Source organism: Lotus japonicus, chromosome 2 (genome assembly GCF_012489685.1).
Source record: "Lotus japonicus ecotype B-129 chromosome 2, LjGifu_v1.2".
Lineage (NCBI taxonomy): Eukaryota > Viridiplantae > Streptophyta > Magnoliopsida > Fabales > Fabaceae > Lotus > Lotus japonicus.
The window spans coordinates 82,375,100-82,395,445 of record NC_080042.1 but is presented as its reverse complement, the minus strand read 5'-3'; the positions used below and the strand labels follow the sequence as shown (position 1 = coordinate 82,395,445).

General features: G+C 35.5%; 3 protein-coding genes across 10 annotated transcripts; 1 reads left to right on the top strand and 2 right to left on the bottom strand.

The window, feature by feature from the left end:
- Positions 1-512: 512 nt before the first annotated feature.
- Positions 513-4,667, top strand: LOC130740281 (probable LRR receptor-like serine/threonine-protein kinase At3g47570). Of its 3 annotated transcripts, none has more exons than XM_057592822.1 (3): positions 513-3,663; positions 3,744-4,115; positions 4,257-4,667. In XM_057592822.1, the coding sequence occupies exons 1-2, from the start codon at positions 966-968 to the stop codon at positions 4,103-4,105; spliced, it is 3,060 nt and encodes a 1,019-aa protein (XP_057448805.1). In that variant the 5' UTR covers positions 513-965; the 3' UTR covers positions 4,106-4,115; positions 4,257-4,667. The 3 variants fall into 3 exon arrangements, with proteins under 3 accessions (XP_057448805.1, XP_057448806.1, XP_057448803.1); XM_057592823.1 differs by lacking the exon at positions 4,257-4,667 and having other exon boundaries at positions 513-2,907; positions 3,103-3,663; positions 3,744-4,194; XM_057592820.1 differs by lacking the exon at positions 4,257-4,667 and having other exon boundaries at positions 3,744-4,194.
- A 941-nt stretch (positions 4,668-5,608) lies between these two features.
- On the bottom strand, positions 5,609-12,262 carry LOC130740284 (rop guanine nucleotide exchange factor 14-like). 6 transcript variants are annotated; one of them, XM_057592831.1, is made up of 8 exons: positions 11,384-12,262; positions 10,407-10,554; positions 7,967-8,359; positions 7,332-7,489; positions 7,168-7,242; positions 6,802-7,071; positions 6,150-6,497; positions 5,609-6,057 (listed from the first exon to the last, which is right to left on the bottom strand). In XM_057592831.1, exons 2-8 carry the CDS (start codon positions 10,480-10,482, stop codon positions 5,698-5,700), a joined length of 1,680 nt encoding a protein of 559 aa, XP_057448814.1. In that variant the 5' UTR covers positions 10,483-10,554; positions 11,384-12,262; the 3' UTR covers positions 5,609-5,697. The 6 variants fall into 6 exon arrangements, with proteins under 6 accessions (XP_057448814.1, XP_057448812.1, XP_057448813.1 ...); XM_057592829.1 differs by having other exon boundaries at positions 10,407-10,580; positions 11,384-11,528; XM_057592830.1 differs by having other exon boundaries at positions 10,407-10,549; positions 11,384-11,399.
- Positions 12,263-14,851: 2,589 nt separating this feature from the next.
- Positions 14,852-18,643, bottom strand: LOC130740282 (probable LRR receptor-like serine/threonine-protein kinase At3g47570). Its single transcript, XM_057592824.1, has 3 exons — positions 15,935-18,643; positions 15,451-15,816; positions 14,852-15,287 (listed from the first exon to the last, which is right to left on the bottom strand). Exons 1-3 carry the CDS (start codon positions 18,585-18,587, stop codon positions 15,268-15,270), a joined length of 3,039 nt encoding a protein of 1,012 aa, XP_057448807.1. The 5' UTR covers positions 18,588-18,643; the 3' UTR covers positions 14,852-15,267.
- Between the last annotated feature and the right edge of the window lie 1,703 nt (positions 18,644-20,346).

The following is a 20,346-nucleotide window of genomic DNA, read 5'->3' as shown; positions in this document are numbered from 1 at the left end:
AATTGGGGCTGCATCAGCAAAAAGCGACAGAATGAGGGATTTTTGCGCTAATTTGAGAGTGTTTGGTGTATCACTTGGCTATTTCTTTTTAAGTTATGATTTAATTTATAACATTATATAGAGTTTTACATATGGATCCAATCATTTTTCTCAATTCCTCATTTCAATATTTTTAAATTCATATTTAATTATAACATGACAAATTGATGAATTCTAACTAAATGATTCTGTAAAAGTTTTTTAAATTGTCAATGTATAGTAATTAAACTCTTTAAGTTAACTCAAAGTTTCATTTTTATGTTTCTATTTTATTTTAGTTAATTTTTTTAAGTTTATAACCAATTAATATTTTAATTTAACATTTAATTAATTGGTAATTATTTTTTGATTTTAGATTTTTTTTTCTAATAAAGTAAGTCTCATTTATTAAATATTTTATTGAACAAAGTTTAAATTGAAATAGAGAAATAAACTAAAACTGAGATTGAGATAAAAATGAAAATGAAGCGAAGAAATGAAAATACAAAATTAAAGTCAAAGAATACTAAATTTAAATAAAGACAGATGGTATGAGCAAAAATGGGACTTATGCCTTAATTTTACAAAAGTTCAACAAAAGTGACTAGAAAAATTAATTATGTTGAAGGAAAAATAGGATCGGTGGCAAATTCATTCTCCAGAAGTTGATGAAAATTTCCATGTAATTTCCAAGTTTTGTCTAGTGATATAATTGAGTGAGTTTCACTTCCATATCACATGCTTCTTTGTCTGTAAGATCCATTGACTTGATTTAGAAGACCTTGAAATTTGCACCACATGTTGACTCCACCTAGTATTTGAACCCATACACTAACAAAGGATTAGCATATGCTCCTTCAGTAGAAACCTAATTACTGTATTAGCAATCTAGCATAAGATAACCAACGATTGCAGCAGCCAGCAGCCTCTTGCTACTGCTGAACCAAATGAAGCATTTTTCTTTCTTGTTTCCTATGTTTTGGTATACATACCTTCTTCACCTGCTTCTCTTTATTCATTTATTGTGTTTTGACTCAAACAGAACGAGTGCCTTTGCATTGGAAAACCACACTGACCATTTGGCATTGCTCAAATTCAAGGAATCAATATCCAAAGATCCATTTGGAATCTTGGTTTCTTGGAATAGTTCAACACACTTCTGCCACTGGCATGGAATCACATGCAGCCCCATGCATCAAAGAGTTACAGAGTTGAACCTAACAGGGTATGATTTGCATGGATCCATATCTCCCCATGTTGGCAATCTCTCTTCTCTGAGAAACCTCAACCTTGGAAACAACAAGTTCTTAGGAAAAATCCCACAGGAGCTGGGTCAGTTGCTGCAATTGCAGAAGCTCTTTCTCACCAATAACTCCTTGGTAGGTGAAATCCCTTCAAACTTGACAAGATGCTCTTATCTCAAAGGCTTAGATTTGTATGGCAATAATCTGACTGGCAAAATACCTGTTGGAATTGGCTCTCTTCAGAAGCTTCAACTGTTAAACGTTGGAAAAAACAGTTTAACAGGAGGAGTTCCACCATTCCTAGGGAATCTTTCATCCCTAACTGCTCTCTCAGTGGCTTATAATAACTTGGTGGGAGATGTTCCAAAAGAAATATGTCGCCTCAGAAAGTTGAAAATAATAGTACTGGAGGTCAACAAATTGTCTGGTACATTTCCTTCTTGTCTTTACAATATGTCATCTCTTACTGTGATTGCAGCTGCAATGAATCTCTTCAATGGCTCTCTTCCACCCAATATGTTCCACAGCCTACTCAATCTCCAGTTTTTTGCAATTAGTAGGAATCAACTCTCAGGTCCAATTCCCACTTCCGTTGCAAATGCTTCTACTCTTACAGTATTTGATATCTTTCTGAACAATTTCTCAGGACAAGTTCCAAGTCTAGGTAAGCTAAAAGATCTTTGGTTCCTACAATTGTCTATAAACAATCTAGGTGACAATTCAACTAATGATTTAGATTTTCTAAAATCATTGACAAATTGTAGCAAATTGCAAATATTAAATATAGCAGGGAATAATTTTGGGGGTAGTTTACCAAATTTCTTGGGGAGTTTGTCAGCCCAACTCAGTCGGCTATACCTTGGGGGCAATCATATATCAGGAAAAATCCCTTCGGAATTAGGAAATCTAACAAACTTAACTCTTTTGACAATGGAATATAACCATTTTGAAGGGCTTATTCCAACTACTTTTGGGAAGTTTCAGAAGATACAAGTATTAGACTTGAGTGGAAACCAGTTGTCAGGAAATATTCCAGCCTTCATAGGCAACCTCAGTCACTTGTATTATTTGAGTTTAGCACAAAATATGTTAGGAGGACCTATCCCACCCACAATTGGAAACTGCCAAAAGTTACAATCCCTGGACCTTTCGCAGAATAACCTTAAAGGAACCATACCTTCAGAGGTTTCTAGCCTTTCCTCATTAATAAACTTACTGGACTTGTCACAAAACTCACTGAGTGGAAGTCTACCTAGTGAAATGGCCAAGTTAAAATACATAGAGAAGATAAATGTCTCAGAAAATCATCTGTCTGGTGGCATTCCCGCATCCATTGGAGATTGCATAAGGTTGGAGTACCTTTATTTACAAGGGAATTCCTTCCATGGAATCATACCGTCCTCTTTGGCTTCTCTCAAAGATCTTCAAGGAGTGGACCTATCACGGAACCGCTTGTCTGGATCAATTCCTAAAGGTTTGCAGAATATTGTTTTCCTAGAATACTTCAATGTGTCTTTCAACAACTTGGAAGGAGAGGTACCAACTGAAGGTGTCTTTGGAAATGCAAGTGCGGCGGTGGTAACTGGAAACAATTACCTTTGTGGAGGTATTTCAAAGCTGCATTTACCGACATGCCCTGTCAAAGGTAACAAACATGCAAAACACCATAATTTCAGGTTGATAGCAGTGATAGTTAGTGGGGTTGCTTTCATTCTCATACTGCTATTTATTCTATCTATCTACTGGATGAGAAAAAGAAACATGAAACCATCATCTCATTCACCAACAACTGATCAACTGCCTATTGTTTCTTATCAAAACCTACACAACGGAACTGAAGGGTTCTCAGCTAGATATCTGATTGGATCTGGAAATTTTGGGTCTGTCTACAAAGGAACTCTAGAGTCAGAAGATAGAGTTGTCGCCATAAAGGTCCTAAATCTTGAAAAGAAGGGAGCTCACAAGAGTTTCATTGCTGAATGTAATGCTCTTAAAAATATAAGACATCGAAATCTGGTTAAGATTGTAACATGTTGTTCCAGTACAGACCACAAAGGACAAGAATTTAAAGCTCTAGTTTTTGAATACCTGAAAAATGGAAGCTTAGAACAGTGGTTACATCCAGTGACAGGAAGTGGAGAGCGTCCAGGAACACTGGACCTTGATCAAAGGCTAAATATCATCATTGATGTTGCTTGTGCATTACATTACCTTCATGACGAATGCGGGCATTTGGTCCTCCATTGTGATTTAAAGCCGGGCAATGTTCTTCTTGATGATGACATGGTTGCTCATGTGAGTGATTTTGGCATAGCAAGAATTATATCAACCATCAATGGTACCTCTCATAAGCAAACTAGTACTATCGGAGTAAAGGGGACCGTTGGCTATGCTCCTCCAGGTATGTTTCAAACTCTCGAATCATTTAAATTCTCCTATTTTATTAGTTACAAAGCACAAACAGTTTGCTACATACTTCAGAGTACGGAATGGGCTCTGAAGTGTCCACACATGGCGACATGTATAGCTTCGGGATTCTTGTGTTGGAAATGCTTACCGGAAGAAGGCCCACAGATGAAATGTTCGAAGACGGTCAAAATCTGCACAAGTTTGTTGAAATTTCATTTCCTGATAATTTGTCACAGATTCTGGACCCATCTCTTGCACCTACAGATGTAGAAGCAGCAATTGAAGACACATCAGTTGAGAAATGCTTAGCATCACTGTTTAGGATTGGACTAGCTTGTTCACTGGAATCACCAAAAGAAAGAATGAGTATAGTGGATGTCACTAGAGAGCTAAACATGATCAAAAAGGCATTTCATGATGCTAAGAACCTATGAAACACAACATGTAATGTGCCAGTTTAACAATGTTGCTTTGCTTTTGCAAAATTTCAGTAGTAGTTGCATACATATGCAATTTTCTCAAATTTCAGTGTTTGTTTTTGTCTTGATAATGTCATAATATATAATAATAGCCCCAAATTTGCAGAACACAGATTCAATTTCATCATCAAAACCCTCAAAATTAGCAACATGAAGGATTGAACTCAATTCACCATCATTCATTGAAAACCTACTTGGGCAGAACTAAATTCACCAATTAGTTCTCCTTACATAGAGATGAAGATGTTGATTTGGGTCCCGAGCAAATTGAACTGGTTTGTCGCCGGCAGTATCCTCCGGACGATGGATGGGCTAAGTTTAATGTTGACGGCGGCGCCGCCGTGTCGGAGAATCTCCTCAGTTGCGTTCTATCCCGTACCCATTGGGTGCTGGGCCAGGTCAGATAACTAATTTTCATGCTGAGGTTGTTAAACCAATAAAAATAAAAATGAAAGACCATTTTATTTTTAAATTGAATTATTTTCTTCGAGTTGAGTATGATAATTATGGATGACAAAGTTTTTGATATTAAATATTTAATGTAGCTGCACTAATAAAGATTTAAAGAAATTGAGACATCTGCTTAAGCTAAAATAATCTGGTATGAATTGATCTAATGTGTTTGGTGTTCGATCCATTTTAACAATCTACTTCATCTTCTTCTTGTAAGAACGATTCTTTAGTGTCTTCTCCACATATATTAACCTTTTTTTTACAATGTCTAGAGGATCTATTCCCATAAATTATGATTAGAGCTCATCGTGCTTAGTAAGGAAGGTAGTTTGGCTTGGTGTTTGATGGCTTCAATGAGGAAACTAATTTATGTTTAATGGCTGAGATGGTGGAGTATCATGCAAGAATATGATTTTGCTGGTTTTTTGTTTGGGGTTCTTTGTTCATAAAGGCTTTGTTGTGGTTCTAAGATTTTTTGGAGATAGCTTTTTGGGTGGTGGATGCTCTTCTTGAGTTGGTTGGGTGTTCCCTCATTTTGGCTGGTTGTTTTGTTTTTATTGAACTTTAGGGCGCAGTTTTATTTGTAAATTTTGCTCTTTTCTTATTCAGAAATATACTTTCCTTTTTGCTTTAAAAAATACCTTTATTCAATAAGTCTCACATTGCTCAAATAATATAGAACTTCATCCAACAATAGATAGTGTATTAGAAAATGGCGTGTCATAAAGTGTGTTTCTCCTTGTTCCAAATATTCTTTGTACATATATCGAATTATTTATAAAATTACAAAGATCAGTCAGACTCATCCTGATTATCATGATCTTGAACGTTGTACTTTCTTAAAAGCCGAAGCTCAAGAGAATTACTAATTGGTGAATTTAGCCACTTGTTTGGTTATATAAAATTTTGTATTGTAAACTCAGTCAAACGGAAGTTCTGGGATACATAAAAAGACCATAATCTATGATCACTAATGAGTATTTAGCAAAAAAATAACACCCAAAATTCAAGATCAGCAAACCTATGAGTTTGCTTCTATTCATACTAAGCATGTAATAATAACATCATTTACAAAAGCAAATAAACAAAACCCACTATGGGGAATTTTGAGGAGACACACTTGTACAAGCCTCTCTACTAATACACCAGGCACTACTCCGGCTTGGTGTAGCTATTTCAACACTGGATTTGGCATCAATAGATAGTTCTAAATCTGAAGTACTATCAAAACTAGAATCACAACATTGTCCATTTGCCTTGTTCATTTTGTCAAGTAAGGAGTGTCTTACATGAGAACCCACCACCCAAGTTTCAGAGAGATTTATCGCCGCCGCAGGCGAATTGGGATTGCTAAAAGAATCCTCCTGCAATATATCTCTTATTCTAGACAATATGCTGAAAGCTAAGTTTCCAAGAACTCTGGAGTAAGCTTCCAAAATGGAATGTCCAATATCCTACACAGATTTAGACAGAAACCAACTAATCAACTAACATTACCACAATGTTTAGCCAAAAAATTCACATAAAATTTTCACAATGGCCTTACCTTGCCATATTGAACTTTAGTAGCATCTAGAAATGTTGGAGGAAGGTTTGGGAATCTGATTTTAAGCAGCTGTAAGAGTGTTTCTGCACGGTCCATTAATAACCCCATTTTATCTACTTCTGACAGAGAGTCCTTCACAAAAGACCATGAGGTTCGAGCTGGGGATTTGCGACTAACTTGTTCTGTAATCTTTTCTTTCAATGAGAAAATAGCAGCTTCCAATCTATTAATGGTCTCAAGGACAATATGTTCAGATTTCAAATTGAGGGATTTAAGCATGTCTTCTCCATTGCTTGATTCATCCAACAAAACCTTGTGCAACTCCTGTCCAAGGTTTGTCTTCCCAGACTGGAACATGAAAACAGATTCAGTAATGATCCAATGAAAATCGCGATTTAATTCATCTATAGCCTACCATATTATAATGATCATTTGAAAATTTCTTATCCAATAATGAAAAAGTTCCTCAAAAGTCTACCCTGTGATAATGATCAAGAGATGCATATTATTAGTTCAAAACCCTGAGCTCATTTTAAGAAGTGTCAGTGATTAAATGCACTAATTGCATCATAATTGCTCCATCATATGATATACTATATTATTTCAATTCAATTCAGATGGAAGTTGTTCAACATTACAAGATTATCATCACCTTTGCAAGTGCATCTTTGATAATTGCTGGCACAGGCATTTCAAGCAACACATTTTCATTGATAGATTTGGCAGCCTTGAATATCTGACGCACCACCCTTCTCTGATGAAGCAACCTCAATCTTTCAGTATCAGAAAGGCCATTTTTTGGTACTTGGGGTGATGGAAGCCACCATCGTTGGCTATGCCGTGCACTCGAGTTCCTCCCTTCGGCACGGCTTCCTCCCTCAGCATACCAAAACTCTGTATCCACCATAGAATCTAAAGCCTCCTGCCAATTCAAAAAAGATGTGATAGTCTTGTAAGATATCTGAAAGAATAATCAAGATCTCAATTTGATGAGAACAAAGAGATGAAATTAACATACAATAAGCATAGAGTCTAACTTCTGAAGCGCCGGAAGATTCATGTGGATGTCTGCACGAGCTTTCGGGGTCATAATCTGTTTGAAGAAGACTCTCTTATGTTACAGCTATGTGATATATAAAATAGTCCTTTTCTGTTTTCTTATCAAGCTGAAATGAAAGATACCTCAAAGATCCTCCCACCATTGGCACTGATTTGCTTAGCAGGAACAAGTTCAACCATATAGTTAGTAGGAGACAGTAACCACTCCATTTCTCTTCGCCATTTGTTCTTCCTTTCTTCACATAAAGGTTCCAATTTCCATAGCTCACCAAAAACCGTTACTGCATATGATCATTAAGGACTTACATTGGCTCAAAAATAAAAACAGAAGAAAAAGAGAAATGAATAAGAAACAGTCCATGTACTCTCACAAGTGAGATTCTATGATTGTACATAAAGTAATACATTTTTTAATTTTTGGTATTGTAACATAAATTATTAGATTCTACTTGGCAGTTAGTTTATTTTTTTTGATAAGCCAAATTATATTTATAGGAGTACAAGGGGTGCTCTCCCTAGTACAAGAGATAACATGGTAGTTGGTTGTATATTTTATCAGTTGAATGTAATCATTAAAGGAACCAAGACAAGCTGGTAACATGGACTAATAGCATGATTGCATCAATCAACTTTTTTCTCATAATCAATTATGACACCCAGAAGCTACTTGTGCAGAAGCTTCTCTCCATAATTGATTTTGACTTTAGAATAAGTTGTAGAAAGATTTTCAAACATATGCACTGAGACTAGAAGCATACCCGCAAGGTTTGTGATGGCATTAGACAGAGCCAAAGCTGTGCTGAGGCCCTTAGTTCCTCCTGTAACATCTTCCCCTAGCAAGAGCTTTGAAAATTTCTCCTTCATGGCTTCTATATCTGAATGTTGCATGACATAAGCAGGCTTCTTCTCTTTGGCATAAAAACGTTGAGGACTTTGAGAGACTTTCCATTCTTCCAATCCCTTTTCATCTCTTTTCATTCTCAAACAATTTGAAGAGAATGATCCAGAAGCATCTTTGCTAGAGGAACAACTGGAATCGTCTTCATCAAATGAATCAGTTATACACCCATCTCCTCTACTAGTTCTGCTCTCTTCTTCATAAGACTGATTGTTTAAAATGCAACTCTCAAGGCCATTGTATGTCATAATCCCTGAAATTCCATAATAAATTCATAGCACACATTATGATTTCCAAAGGGTTTTATAACTTGAATATAAAATATTACATATAAGTATATAACAAATAATCCTCTGGCTGTCTCTGTCAAAACAATGCAAGAATATATTCTCTCTGCTGTTGTACAAATAAACGTTGCAGGCATACATACAAACTACAAGTAGCACATCACAGAAAATTTACCAAAAATAAAAGGGCCAACATAAAGTAACTTAGGTACATCACTGCAATTACTTGATACTATTTATGTAAAAAGCACATAGGCTCTGACTTTTCCGATTATACACATCCATATATATATAGGCTACCTTAGGCTTATAAGAAGTAGAAATTGAAAGTATTTGCATTCTAAAAATGTAATTCATAAATAAGAAAAAACAGAGAGGTTTTTCTCAGAAATGGTCAAGAATGAATTATTGAGATTCTGTCGTATCTCTCTCTGCCCACGGATTTCGTTTACTGCCTAGTTGGTATAAATTTCATAAGCATTCCTCATAAGTCAAAGTATCTCTGCAACTAGCCAACTGCAGATCATCATAGTGAACTAATGTCATCACCTATTGCCAGATCCACTGACAAGAATATATGTTATTATTGCCAGAATTCATGAATCTGTCTATGTCCGAATGATATATTTAATGCCCGTGACATCACAAAATGTTTCTTCACACTCAATCTCAGATGTATTCTATATTATAATTTATAAATAATATAGAACATATAGTCACATGCAAGTGTTATCAGCAACCCTTTTTCTTGTACTACTAATTTTCAGGTTGGATCGTAGAACTTGAGAGTTGAGAGTACAAGAGATCCACAATGCTTTCAGCTCCATAACAAAGATCAACCCTTAAAAAAGTACATATTGTAAACTCTTCTACAATGGATTTTGAAATAATAATCAATTTTAGAAATAAATTTATGTAAGTAGTTATGAGATTCATAATTGATTATAATGAACGAAAAACTCATCAAAATACTCTATCAATAGAATAAAGTATAAAATTTTAAATTCTAATTTGATTTCTTGGATTCCGAATTAGAGTTTGGTTAATAGATCTTTTAGGTAATGTTTGTAAAGCAAAGCGGTTTGAATATGTTTGTGGCCATTTCATATTCTTTGTGTTATTAGAGTGAATATGCTTTTGGGCTTTTGGCTAACTTGAACTTGGTGACATTATGCTTTGATCTTTTCACAATGAGGTGGGCATGCACAAAAGTGTTTACCAATAGCACCCAGGTAATTTTTAACATGGGACAAAGATTATGATAAAACAGAGAAGGAAGCTTCCAGTGGAGTGCTGGCTATAACATCAAATTCAACAAGCCAAAAGGAATAGTAATGAATGGTGTTTTTCCCCACTTCCTCACCCATTAACATCAATTTGTCAGTATCAATCTTTCAGTGGGAGAGGCACAGGTAGTAGTTATGACTAATAACAACACTCCTGGGGTCCACCTACGATCATATCCATCTTCAAAGGACTTCATATATATTCAGATTTTAGACTTGACCTCACATCACACTTTCATTGAATTTTCGTTCCATTTACCTAACATGGTGGTCCTACTTGCACTGAACTAAAACGGTAACACACCCATGTCACATCTCAAACAATAGAAACCAAACAAAGGACTCAAATTGGTGTATTCTATACCACTTGGGAAAAAATTGATGGAGAAAACTCAACGAAGTAGGAATATTGATTGGTCCACTTCCTTCTATAAACAAAAATCACATGCTCAGTATTCATGCTAAAACTCTTGATTAAAATGCTTAAATATAATTTAGTCAAGTCTTACTACTGATTCAAACTTCAAAGGGCTTATTTAGAATAAAGCATACTTCTAATTTATCATCACATTAATTTTCTTAGCTGGTATTTAATTTCAAAACTCTTCTTTCAAAATGGGGACTAATAATGGTTAGTAATCATCAACTTAAACTGATAAAAGAAAATAATTAAAAAAAAAAAAAGAGCGGCAAGTACAGAGTGTTTGACTGACAGTTATGAACTTACTCTGTTGCTGATCAAAATCGATGCTAATAGTCCTCTCCCTGGTGCAGCAAGCTAGTCTTTTTCTCATTGTTAACATCTCTTTCACTTCACTCCCCAGTCAGTGTTTCACCGTACAAGCTTTGAACGAATGGTTTACTGACCCACTGCACTGTAGTATCATCAATATCTCTCACTCTGAGCCAAAAATATTATTCAAAACCAATTTCAACAATCATATTATAGGCAAATTTAATAGTAATAAACTTTCAGGACTAATTAACACTGAGGACCCCATGTCACGCCATTCCTATGCTATGCATTCAATTTCATGTACGTACAAAGTCACGCTTGAAATAACTTCCATTTACATTCAGAATTTCAAAAACCCAAAAAGTCACAATTAGCTATAATTAACTAGTTTTCTTAACATTTTCAGCTTATATATATATATATAGTTGTTTTTATTTAGTTATCCCGTAACCGGCAACGGTAAAACTAATCCTCGACGCTCTGAGATCACGTTACGTTGATAGTTATCTTTCAACTGATTGAATCGAAACCTCAACTAAATGTTAAAGGAACTCGCATTTCGGTCGGACATTGCTGGTATTTTCAGTTTATAGTTATTATACTAATTACATGATTATGAGGCTTGATTAATTAAATATTAAACAATCATAGGGCCGAAAAAAAAACTGTCTAGTGGAGCAGAGGAAAAGGTGTTGATGATGGTAACTTTATGAAGCGATGGTCAAAACTCAAAAGTGAAAAAGGAAGTCTGAACTAGTAAACTATGAGTCACGCAGATTCAACTCTGTTTTTTTAATTTTGAGGAAGATCCAATGAAAATGAGAATTGAAAGGTGCTTTCTAGAAATTGTTTTTCTTATCAAAGCTGAAATGAAAACAAACAGAGTAACAGAATGGCGTCCTTGATTACAATATTGCATGATCTTACAAATGGTTTGATAAATGAAGAGAAGAGAATACTGAACATACCTCAGAATTGAAGAGCTAGCATTGTTGTTCGCTGAAACGATGAATGACGATGAAGCAATGGCACCAAAGAGGAAGTGAGAGAAGAAATGAGATTAAGCAATGGAATTGCTGTGTTTAATAGCAGAGAGAATATGGATTTGAGAATGGAGAACAAGGAGGCTCCCCTGCAGTAACTGAATTACGGCCGTTGAATCTAGTGGGTCCGGTTCAATCTGGACGGTTTAGATTGCTCTATTTGAAGAAATTGGGGACCAGCATAGAGCGCCCTATCACTCACTATTTATTATTTAAGTTCAAAAATCAAAATGGTGCATTTGGATTTCACTTTTGAAATTATATTTAACATTCACAAATGTTTCTCCCGCGATGCGTATGGATAAGCATTTGTTGGGAGATGTCTACTATACCCACTTAACGTGATCTCTCAAAATTTCTACAGGATTAGTCTTATGATTGTCGATTATTGGCATATCTTGGGAAGCCAAACAAATTTACATTAATTACATTTTTAGTTATGCATCTCTATTATTTTTCTCTGATCTCTTCATCAAACATTTTTCTTATGAAAAATACAGAAAAAAATACATTTCACACCCTATTTAATGGTGTAAAATTGGTTTGCTTGGATAGAAATATATTTGATTGGTGGTTGTGATATGAAAAAAAGCAGAGATTGATAAAAATAAAAGACAAAAATTGAAGAGAGAAAAAGTGAGGATACAAAAATAAGTCTTGGGCAATGTACTCCAATCCAACTAAAAAATTCAGAATTCAAACTTAACACATGGTAGTATAGTAGCAGGGATGAGTGTCAAAGCCTATATATGTCACAAGCACGAAAGAGAAGTGGCTGCATACCCCATCTTCTTACTAACTTCCACTTAAATTCCCCCATTTCAGGGCCAATAAAAGCGCCGGTACTAAGGGCTTCTGTCTCTCAATTTGTCCATATTCTCATGTATCAAATGCGAATTGGCAGTAGTTAAATGGGTGTATATTCAGTGGTTGCTCATCTCATTCATTAAATGTCATGTGAGAAGTTTAATCTTTGTTTATAAAAATGAAACACATTTTACAATCTGTTATCTATTATTTAATTTAATGCCATTGCCGGAATCCACCGGAGTAAGTAATGATATATACACACCTCATTTTTTAAACATTTCATTTTCACCTCTTTTTATTTTTATTTCTCTCATCTTATCATCTATCACATCTCATATTTTCTTTCTCTTACTTTTTCTTTTCTTCCTATCTCTCTCATCATTCTACCTCTCCACCTCAAAAAAAAGGTGCGGATGAAACATTACCCTATCCACCATGATGAAATTAATCACTGCTATTAGTACTTTAAAAAATGCAAACGTGCAGCTGTTTATGACTTTATGCTAAGTTACGGGGATTGTTAGTACAACTTTATAAATATTAATTTCCATGAGGTTTTATTTTTTGTTATTATCAAATCCAAATATGTGAATGCGAGGGTGGGTTTCACTGATTCTTCTCAATGCAACGGTAAAATTGTTGTCATGTAATTTTATGGTTACATTCGAGTCATAGCATGCCGGTATTTACCATTTTATGATCAGATCAAATCCATTTGCAATTGGAAAAAAAAAAACGCGTGCTTAAGAAATTTTCTCACTTAGCATTCATCAAGTAAGGACCACCAACTAGAAACCAGAAAAAAAGAATTAAAGGGCAATCATTCATTCTATTGTGTTGTGTGCAGCTGTTAAGAATATGGGGATTGATTTTGGAGCGGCTGTATTAATTTGTCCCCTTTTGAAATTCGAACCAAAGTAGCTTGCCTTTGCCGTTCCTATTCCTATCATCACACCATCTATCTGCTACTAAGAAACAAAAACCTTATCAACCTGCCCCACCAACATGGTCTAGGCCACCACTACATATTGTCTCCATTTTGCTATGCTACCCTTTTGTTGGGGATAACAACGATAGAACAACATGGGGTTATGGTGTCACCGTGTCACTTGGGTTTTGGTGTTTCCATGCAAGAGGAGAATAAAGCACAAAATATTTTGTATTACTACATATTTACCAAAGAGTTGTGATACATAAACATTCCTCCATACTGTCATACCAGCGACACATGTACTTGTGATAATTTTAAATTATCATAATCTTTGTTTTACATTTTTTAATGCTTGCAAAATGCAAATTAAGCGGTTAAAAATAGTCACAAATCTGTGTATGTTGTTGGTCTGTCGCTAATGTCTAATAATTATTTTCATTTGATAGACATCAGTGACGGAGTGACATATATACCAGTAACATATGAATTTGTGGCTATTTTTAACCGACACAGTTTGCACGACTCTTGTAAAAAAATTCAGAACATGAAAATTTATGGCTTATGGTCACTGAATGAAAACCTTGAAGTTTATTCAGAATTTACTAAATGTTATCATCTTGCAATTTGTGAGCATAAAACTCCTAGATGTAACCTACTATGGTAAGTCTATGTGCAGTCTATATCTATATATCTGGCTCCATATCAAGTATCAACATTGTCTTTGTCAATTTTTCTATAAATGACTCACAGTTTTTTTGCTTATCTTGATACTATTTGGTTTGTGATAGTAGTGTGGTTCAAGGTACCAATATGCCAATCACTAATTCTTCAAGAACAAGGAGAATATGCCTTATCAAGAAGAAGATCAATCAAAATGGTTTCAATTACCATCCCACAATGTTATGAATTTAGATCCACCTCCTCCGAAAAAAGATGAAAACAATGAAGACAACTGAATGATTTCTCTTATAAAGCTGAATATGCGTCAAATATGATACAACAAGCTTGAACTAGTCACCGCAAGTACCTCCAAGCATTAAACTGAATCAATGAGGCTTGTACTTGCATATTTCTCATTCTTCGAGTCCCTTTCTGCAATTAGACCAGAACTGATGGCTGCACATGACAAGCATTCATCAATTCTTGGTTCTGTTGGCAAATTCTGTAATATATCTGTTGGATTGAGCACTTTTCAATAGGCCTAAAAAGTTATAGTTGATAATCAGTATGCAACTATTTATACATAAGCTCATTAGCAAGCGGCTATTCAATCCGATTTTTACCCTTTCTGTACATGTAGCAGAATTCAGATTCTCAAATTCTCTACAGCCAATAAATCATCATAAATTCTTTAATTCTAAAGTTAATTTTTATTTAAATCAATACTAATCATTGATTGCAAAAACAAATAGTCTAATAATTGTGTGGAGGGAGCTATAGAGAACCTCTACTGCAGAGGATCCAAATTCCATGTAGTAAGTACCTCATTTCAATCTTCTTGGGTCTTCCCAAGTGAGGATGCTGGCCCATAACCAACAATGTCTTTAACAGATCAAATTTTCAAAAGAACCAGCAGAGAACCAGAGTTCAACTGTCTTTGTTACATACTATTCTGATCTTATGCAAGGTTATGCAGGTAAGGAATTTCAAAATGACAACAAATTAGTCTGGGTAGCATTCACATCATGCCAATTTTGTTCAGTCCTTTTGATCAGTCAGAGTAATATGCAACTAAATTCCAAGTACATTAACACACTTGTTTATAAACATTGAATAAAAGTACATAAGTTGGCATAAGACTTGGAGTTTGAATTGTGAAATCCCCAAGAAAAGAGAGACTGAATAAAAGTCTTTGTGAAGCATTTGTAGGCACAGCAACTTATACAGTGGTAGTGCACACTTATTATGGCCTATATAATTTGCACTCACTAATTTGTATTTCATATTGAAGTTTGCCATGTCTATATCTCATAAACAAACGCTATAAAGTATTCTCAGCTATATCATCTCATCACACTGCATACACATCTTTTTCCCAGTTGACTGCAGCATTTGATTTCAGCTTTAATTACTCAAGAGAGTAATCACCTGAAACTCAAGAAGAAGCTTATTACGTTTGTAGTTTAGGAATCTTGAGATGCATAACATGCTGGAAGAAAATCAAATGATAACTTTACAAGCAATTTATTAGGTAAGAGCAGAAACTAGGGGCATATGAAATTAAGCATCTAAAAATCTTAATTTAACTCACCAGCAAGAAATGCCTCTCTAATTATGTTTAGCTCTCTAGTGACATCCAATATATTCATTCTTTCTTTTGGTGATTCCACTGAACAAGCAAGTCCAATCCTAAAAAGTGAGACTAAGCACTTCTTAGCTGTTGTAACAAGATTCCTATTGTTTTCTTCTATTACTGTTTCCTCATCTCTTGGTACAAGAGGTGGGTCTAAAATCTGTAAAAGATTATCAGGAAATGAAATTCCAACAAACTTATGCAGATTTTGACTGTCTTCAAACAATTCATCTGTAGGTCTTCTTGCGGTAAGCATTTCCAATATAAGAATTCCGAGGCTATACATGTCACCATATGTGGAAACTCCAGAGCCCATTCCATACTCTAAAATATATAGCAAAAATTGTCAATACTTTGTAAGTTGTAAAATATCATGTTAAACAAAAAGAAATGAAAAATCAAAGAAACACTGCATGATTCAAGATTTAAGCTTAGGACATGCCTGGAGGAACATAGCCAACAGTCCCCTTTAATCCAATTGTACTAGTTTGCTGGTGAGCGGCACCACCAACGGTAGAAACAAGTCTTGCTATGCCGAAATCACCCACATGAGCGACCATGTCATCATCAAGAAGGACATTGCTTGGCTTTATATCACAATGAAGGACCACCTGCTCACATTCTTGATGCAGATAATGTAAAGCATAAGCAACATCAATGATGATACTTAATCTTTGTTCAAGGTCCAGTGGTTCATGAAGCTCTACACTTCCCCTCCTTGGATGAAGCCACTGTTCTAAACTTCCATTTTTCATGTACTCGAAAACTAGAGCTTTAAATTCTTGACCTTTGTTGTCAGAGCTAGAACAACATGTTAAGATCTTAACCAGATTCCGATGTCTAATATTTTTTAGTGCATTACATTCAGCAATGAAACTCTTGTGAGCTCCCTTCTTTTGAAGGTTCAAGACCTTTACGGCAACATCTTTATCTTCTGACACAATATTTCCTATGTACACTGAACCAAAACTTCCTGATCCAATCAAGTTTCTAGCTGAGAACCCACCAGTACCATGATGCAGGTCGTGGTATGAAATCTTAACCAACTGGTCTATTGTTGGTGAATCAGAAGATGATTTCTTGTTTCTTTTGCTCATCCAGTAGATGGTTAGAATAAATGACATAATGAGAAGAAAAGTAACCACACTTACAACCACCGCTATCAACTTGAAATTATGGTGTTTTGCATGCTTCATACCTTTGATAAGACATGGCAGTAGGTGCAGCTCTGAAATACCTCCACAGAGCTTTTTGTTTCCGGTCACCGCTAATGCACTTACATTTTGAAAGACACCTTTTGTTGGTACTTCACCCTCCAGCATGTTGAATGAAACATTCAAGTATTCCAAAAAGAGAATATTTCGTAGATCCTTAGGAATTGATCCAGACAAGCGGTTTCGTGAAAGATCTAAACGTCTAAGACCTTTGAGTGATACCAGAGAGGGTGGTATGATTCCATGAAAGGAATTCCCTTGTAAATAAAGATACTCCAAGCTCATGCATTCTCCAATGGTTCCTGGAATATCACCTGCTAGTTTATTCTCAGAGAAATCAAGCCAATCAATATTTTTTAGCCTTCCTACTTCTTCTGGTAGACTGCCACTGAGTGAGTTGTGAGACAAGTCCAACAAGTTTGTTAATGAGGAAAGAATAAAAACCTCAATAGGTATGATTCCTTTAAGGTTGTTTCCTGAAAGGTTTAGGTACTGTAACTTTTGACACTTTCCTATACTTGAAGGAATATTTCCTTCTAACTTATTTTGTCCTAAATCCAAATGAAACAACTGAGTGAGGTTGCCTATGGAGGCTGGCATATCTCCTTGCACCTTATTTCCATTCAATTCTAACACTTGCATCTTCTGCAACTTCCCAAAAGTAACCGGAATAGTCCCTTCAAAGTGGTTACTTTCCATGGTCAAAAGCATTAGGTTAGTAAGATTTCCTAATTCCATGGGAATTTTTCCTGATATGTCATTACCGCCAAGACATAGTTGACTGAGTTGGGTGGATAAACTGCCCACAGAATTTGGTAAAGGACCACCAAAATTGTTTCCGGCTATGGATAGACCTTGCAACTTACTACAATTTGTGAGTGATTTCAAAAACAACAAATTGTTAGTTGAATTACCACCTAGATTGTTGCTTCCCAAATTTATCAACCAAAGATCATGCAGCTTCACTAGACTCGGAACTTGTCCGACCAAATTGTTTTGACTGATATCAAGTTGTACAAGGGTAGTAGCATTTGCAATGGAAGTCGGGATTGGACCTGAGATTTGATTCCATGCAATTGAAAAAACTTGGATATTGGGGAGAGTGTGGAACATGTTGGGTGGAAGAGAGCCATCAAAGTGATTGTCTACAATTGAGAACAGAGTAAGAGATGACATGTTGTAAAAACAAGAAGGAAATGTACCTGACAATTTGTTCCCAGCCACATTAAAAAATGTCAAGTTCTTGAAGCGGCATATTTCTTGTGGAATATTACCCTTCAAGTTATTAACAGCTATCGATAGAAACGTTAAGGATGAAAGATTCCCAATGAATGGTGAGACTCGACCAGTTAAATTGTTTCTCGCAACCCCAAATAGTTGAAGCTTCTGAAGAAAGCGAATTTCAGGTGGTATCTTGCCAATCAGAATATTTCCAGCTAACTTTAAGGCTTGGAGATCAAAGCAGCTAGTTAAATTCGTAGGAATCTCTCCTGCAAATGAGTTATTGGTGAGGTAGAGTTGCTGCAACAGTGACAACCGACCCAATTCATGTGGGATATCTCCATGGAAGTTGTTGTTTGTGAGTTCGAGGATTAGCAGAAAAGAGAGATTGCCAACATGAGGTGACAAGATTCCATTCAGCTGATATGTTGTTAAGTTCAACTCTGTTACTCTTTGGTACATGGGGCTGCATGTAATTCCATGCCACTTGCAGAAGTGTGTAGAACTATTCCATGATTCTAGGATTCCAAATGGGTCACTGGATATTGATTCCTTGAATTTGAGCAATGCCAAATGATCCGTCTGGTTTCCTAATGTAGAGGAAGATGCTTTTGAGCCAAAGTTGAAAATAAAGACAAGATATAAAAATGGAGCAAACATCTTCAATTGGTGGAGGACTCGAGGAACAAAAGGCTCTAAGATTCTAAGATGGTGGAGTTTGAATGTCTTTAATGCCTTTAGTTAGATATAGCTGTATATATACAGAGATGAGCGGGGCCGGTCCCGACATTTTTTAGGCCCTGGACAAATAATAAAGATAGACCCTAACAATATTTTTTTAAAGAACATTATCTATTTAAATTGTAAATATCATCAACAACTTCAAAAATGTGACTAACATAAATAAAACGTCATATCCACTTATCTAGTGAATTAGGTAGAAGATCCCAAGGAAACCTTCACGTTCCAATGCTAATTAAGCTCTTAAATATGACCAACAAATATCAAGTTACTTGTATCTGCAATTCTCTCTTATTAATTGTGAACACCTTCAATAGAGAAGTACATAACTGGTCTTAAATGCAACTACTTTTTTTTTGGAAAGCTTAAGATTTTTTTTTTCTGAATAATGTAAAAAAAAAATATTTATTTAGCAAAAAAGGGTGGGAAAAAAATTATTTAGCAAAGTGGGGTGGTTTTTGGAGAAAAGGCCACGGGCGCGGTGCCACAGTCAAAAAACTGTGGCCAGAAGTCTGAAACCCTCTGGATCTCATAAAAAGCTACGGTTTGTAAACTCTTGCCTAAAGATTTTAGGCAACAATTTAGAAACCGTAGCCTTTGGAAAATTATTTTTTTGGGACCCCTCTTTTTGGAGGCCCTGGGCTGTGGGCCTGTGGCCCTGGAGATGAGGATCATTAGCAAAGTGAGCTAAAAACCGTTAATTCCAATGAGGAAAACAGAGATGTTTCGAGGGACTTTTTTACCTTGATAGTATACTTTTTACATATATTTACCAATTTAGTGTATCTTTTTTTTTATTTACCAAGTTAGTGTATATCGCCACTACCAGTGGCGATACCAATCTTTTTTTTTTTTTTGACTTTCTTCTTTTGTGACGGAAAATTCCGTCACAAAAATCATAGTGCAAAATATAAACAGCACTAGTGACAGAATGTGGAGGAGAAGTACTTCGTCACAAAGAATTTAGCGACGGATATGTATTTGCGACAGCAGTTTTATCCGTCACAAAATCCTTATGAACTATGGAAACTGAATTATCGACGAAAGCTTGAGAGGGCTCCGTCGCAAAAATAAGTGACGGAATATGCTTCGTGACCGAATTCTCCGTCGCAAAAGAAGAAAATCACTAATGCTGGTTATATTTTGCACTATGATTTTTGTGACGGAATTTTCCGTCGCAAATAAAGAAAATAAAAAAAAAAACTGGTATCGCCACTGGTAGTGGCGATTTTAATAAAAAAAAAGAAAAAAAAAAGTGGTATTGCCAAACTTGGTAATTAAAAAAAAATGCACTATATTGGTAAATATTTGTAAAAAATATACCACCAATGTAAAAAAGTCGTTTCGAGGGCACAATCAACCAAAACGAAATTTCTAAGGTTTGAATGAAGTGGACAATGCACATGATCGTGGCCCAAATTCCATGCACGCGAGCAATGTGGGACATTGAAACTTTGAAATATCTAAATCACATGCATATTAGTCGAACATAGTGAAAATGATATGTTAGATAAACAACACACAGCAGTTCGACCAAAACATAGAGTGTCAGAAAGGAATTGATTTTATAACAATTTATAATAGTAAAATTTTAGGAAGTTGTTGTATGTCTTAATCAGTCAGTAATCAATGCTGGGCTGAAAAGTCAATGACTGTCTCCCCTTGATATGTCTTAAGC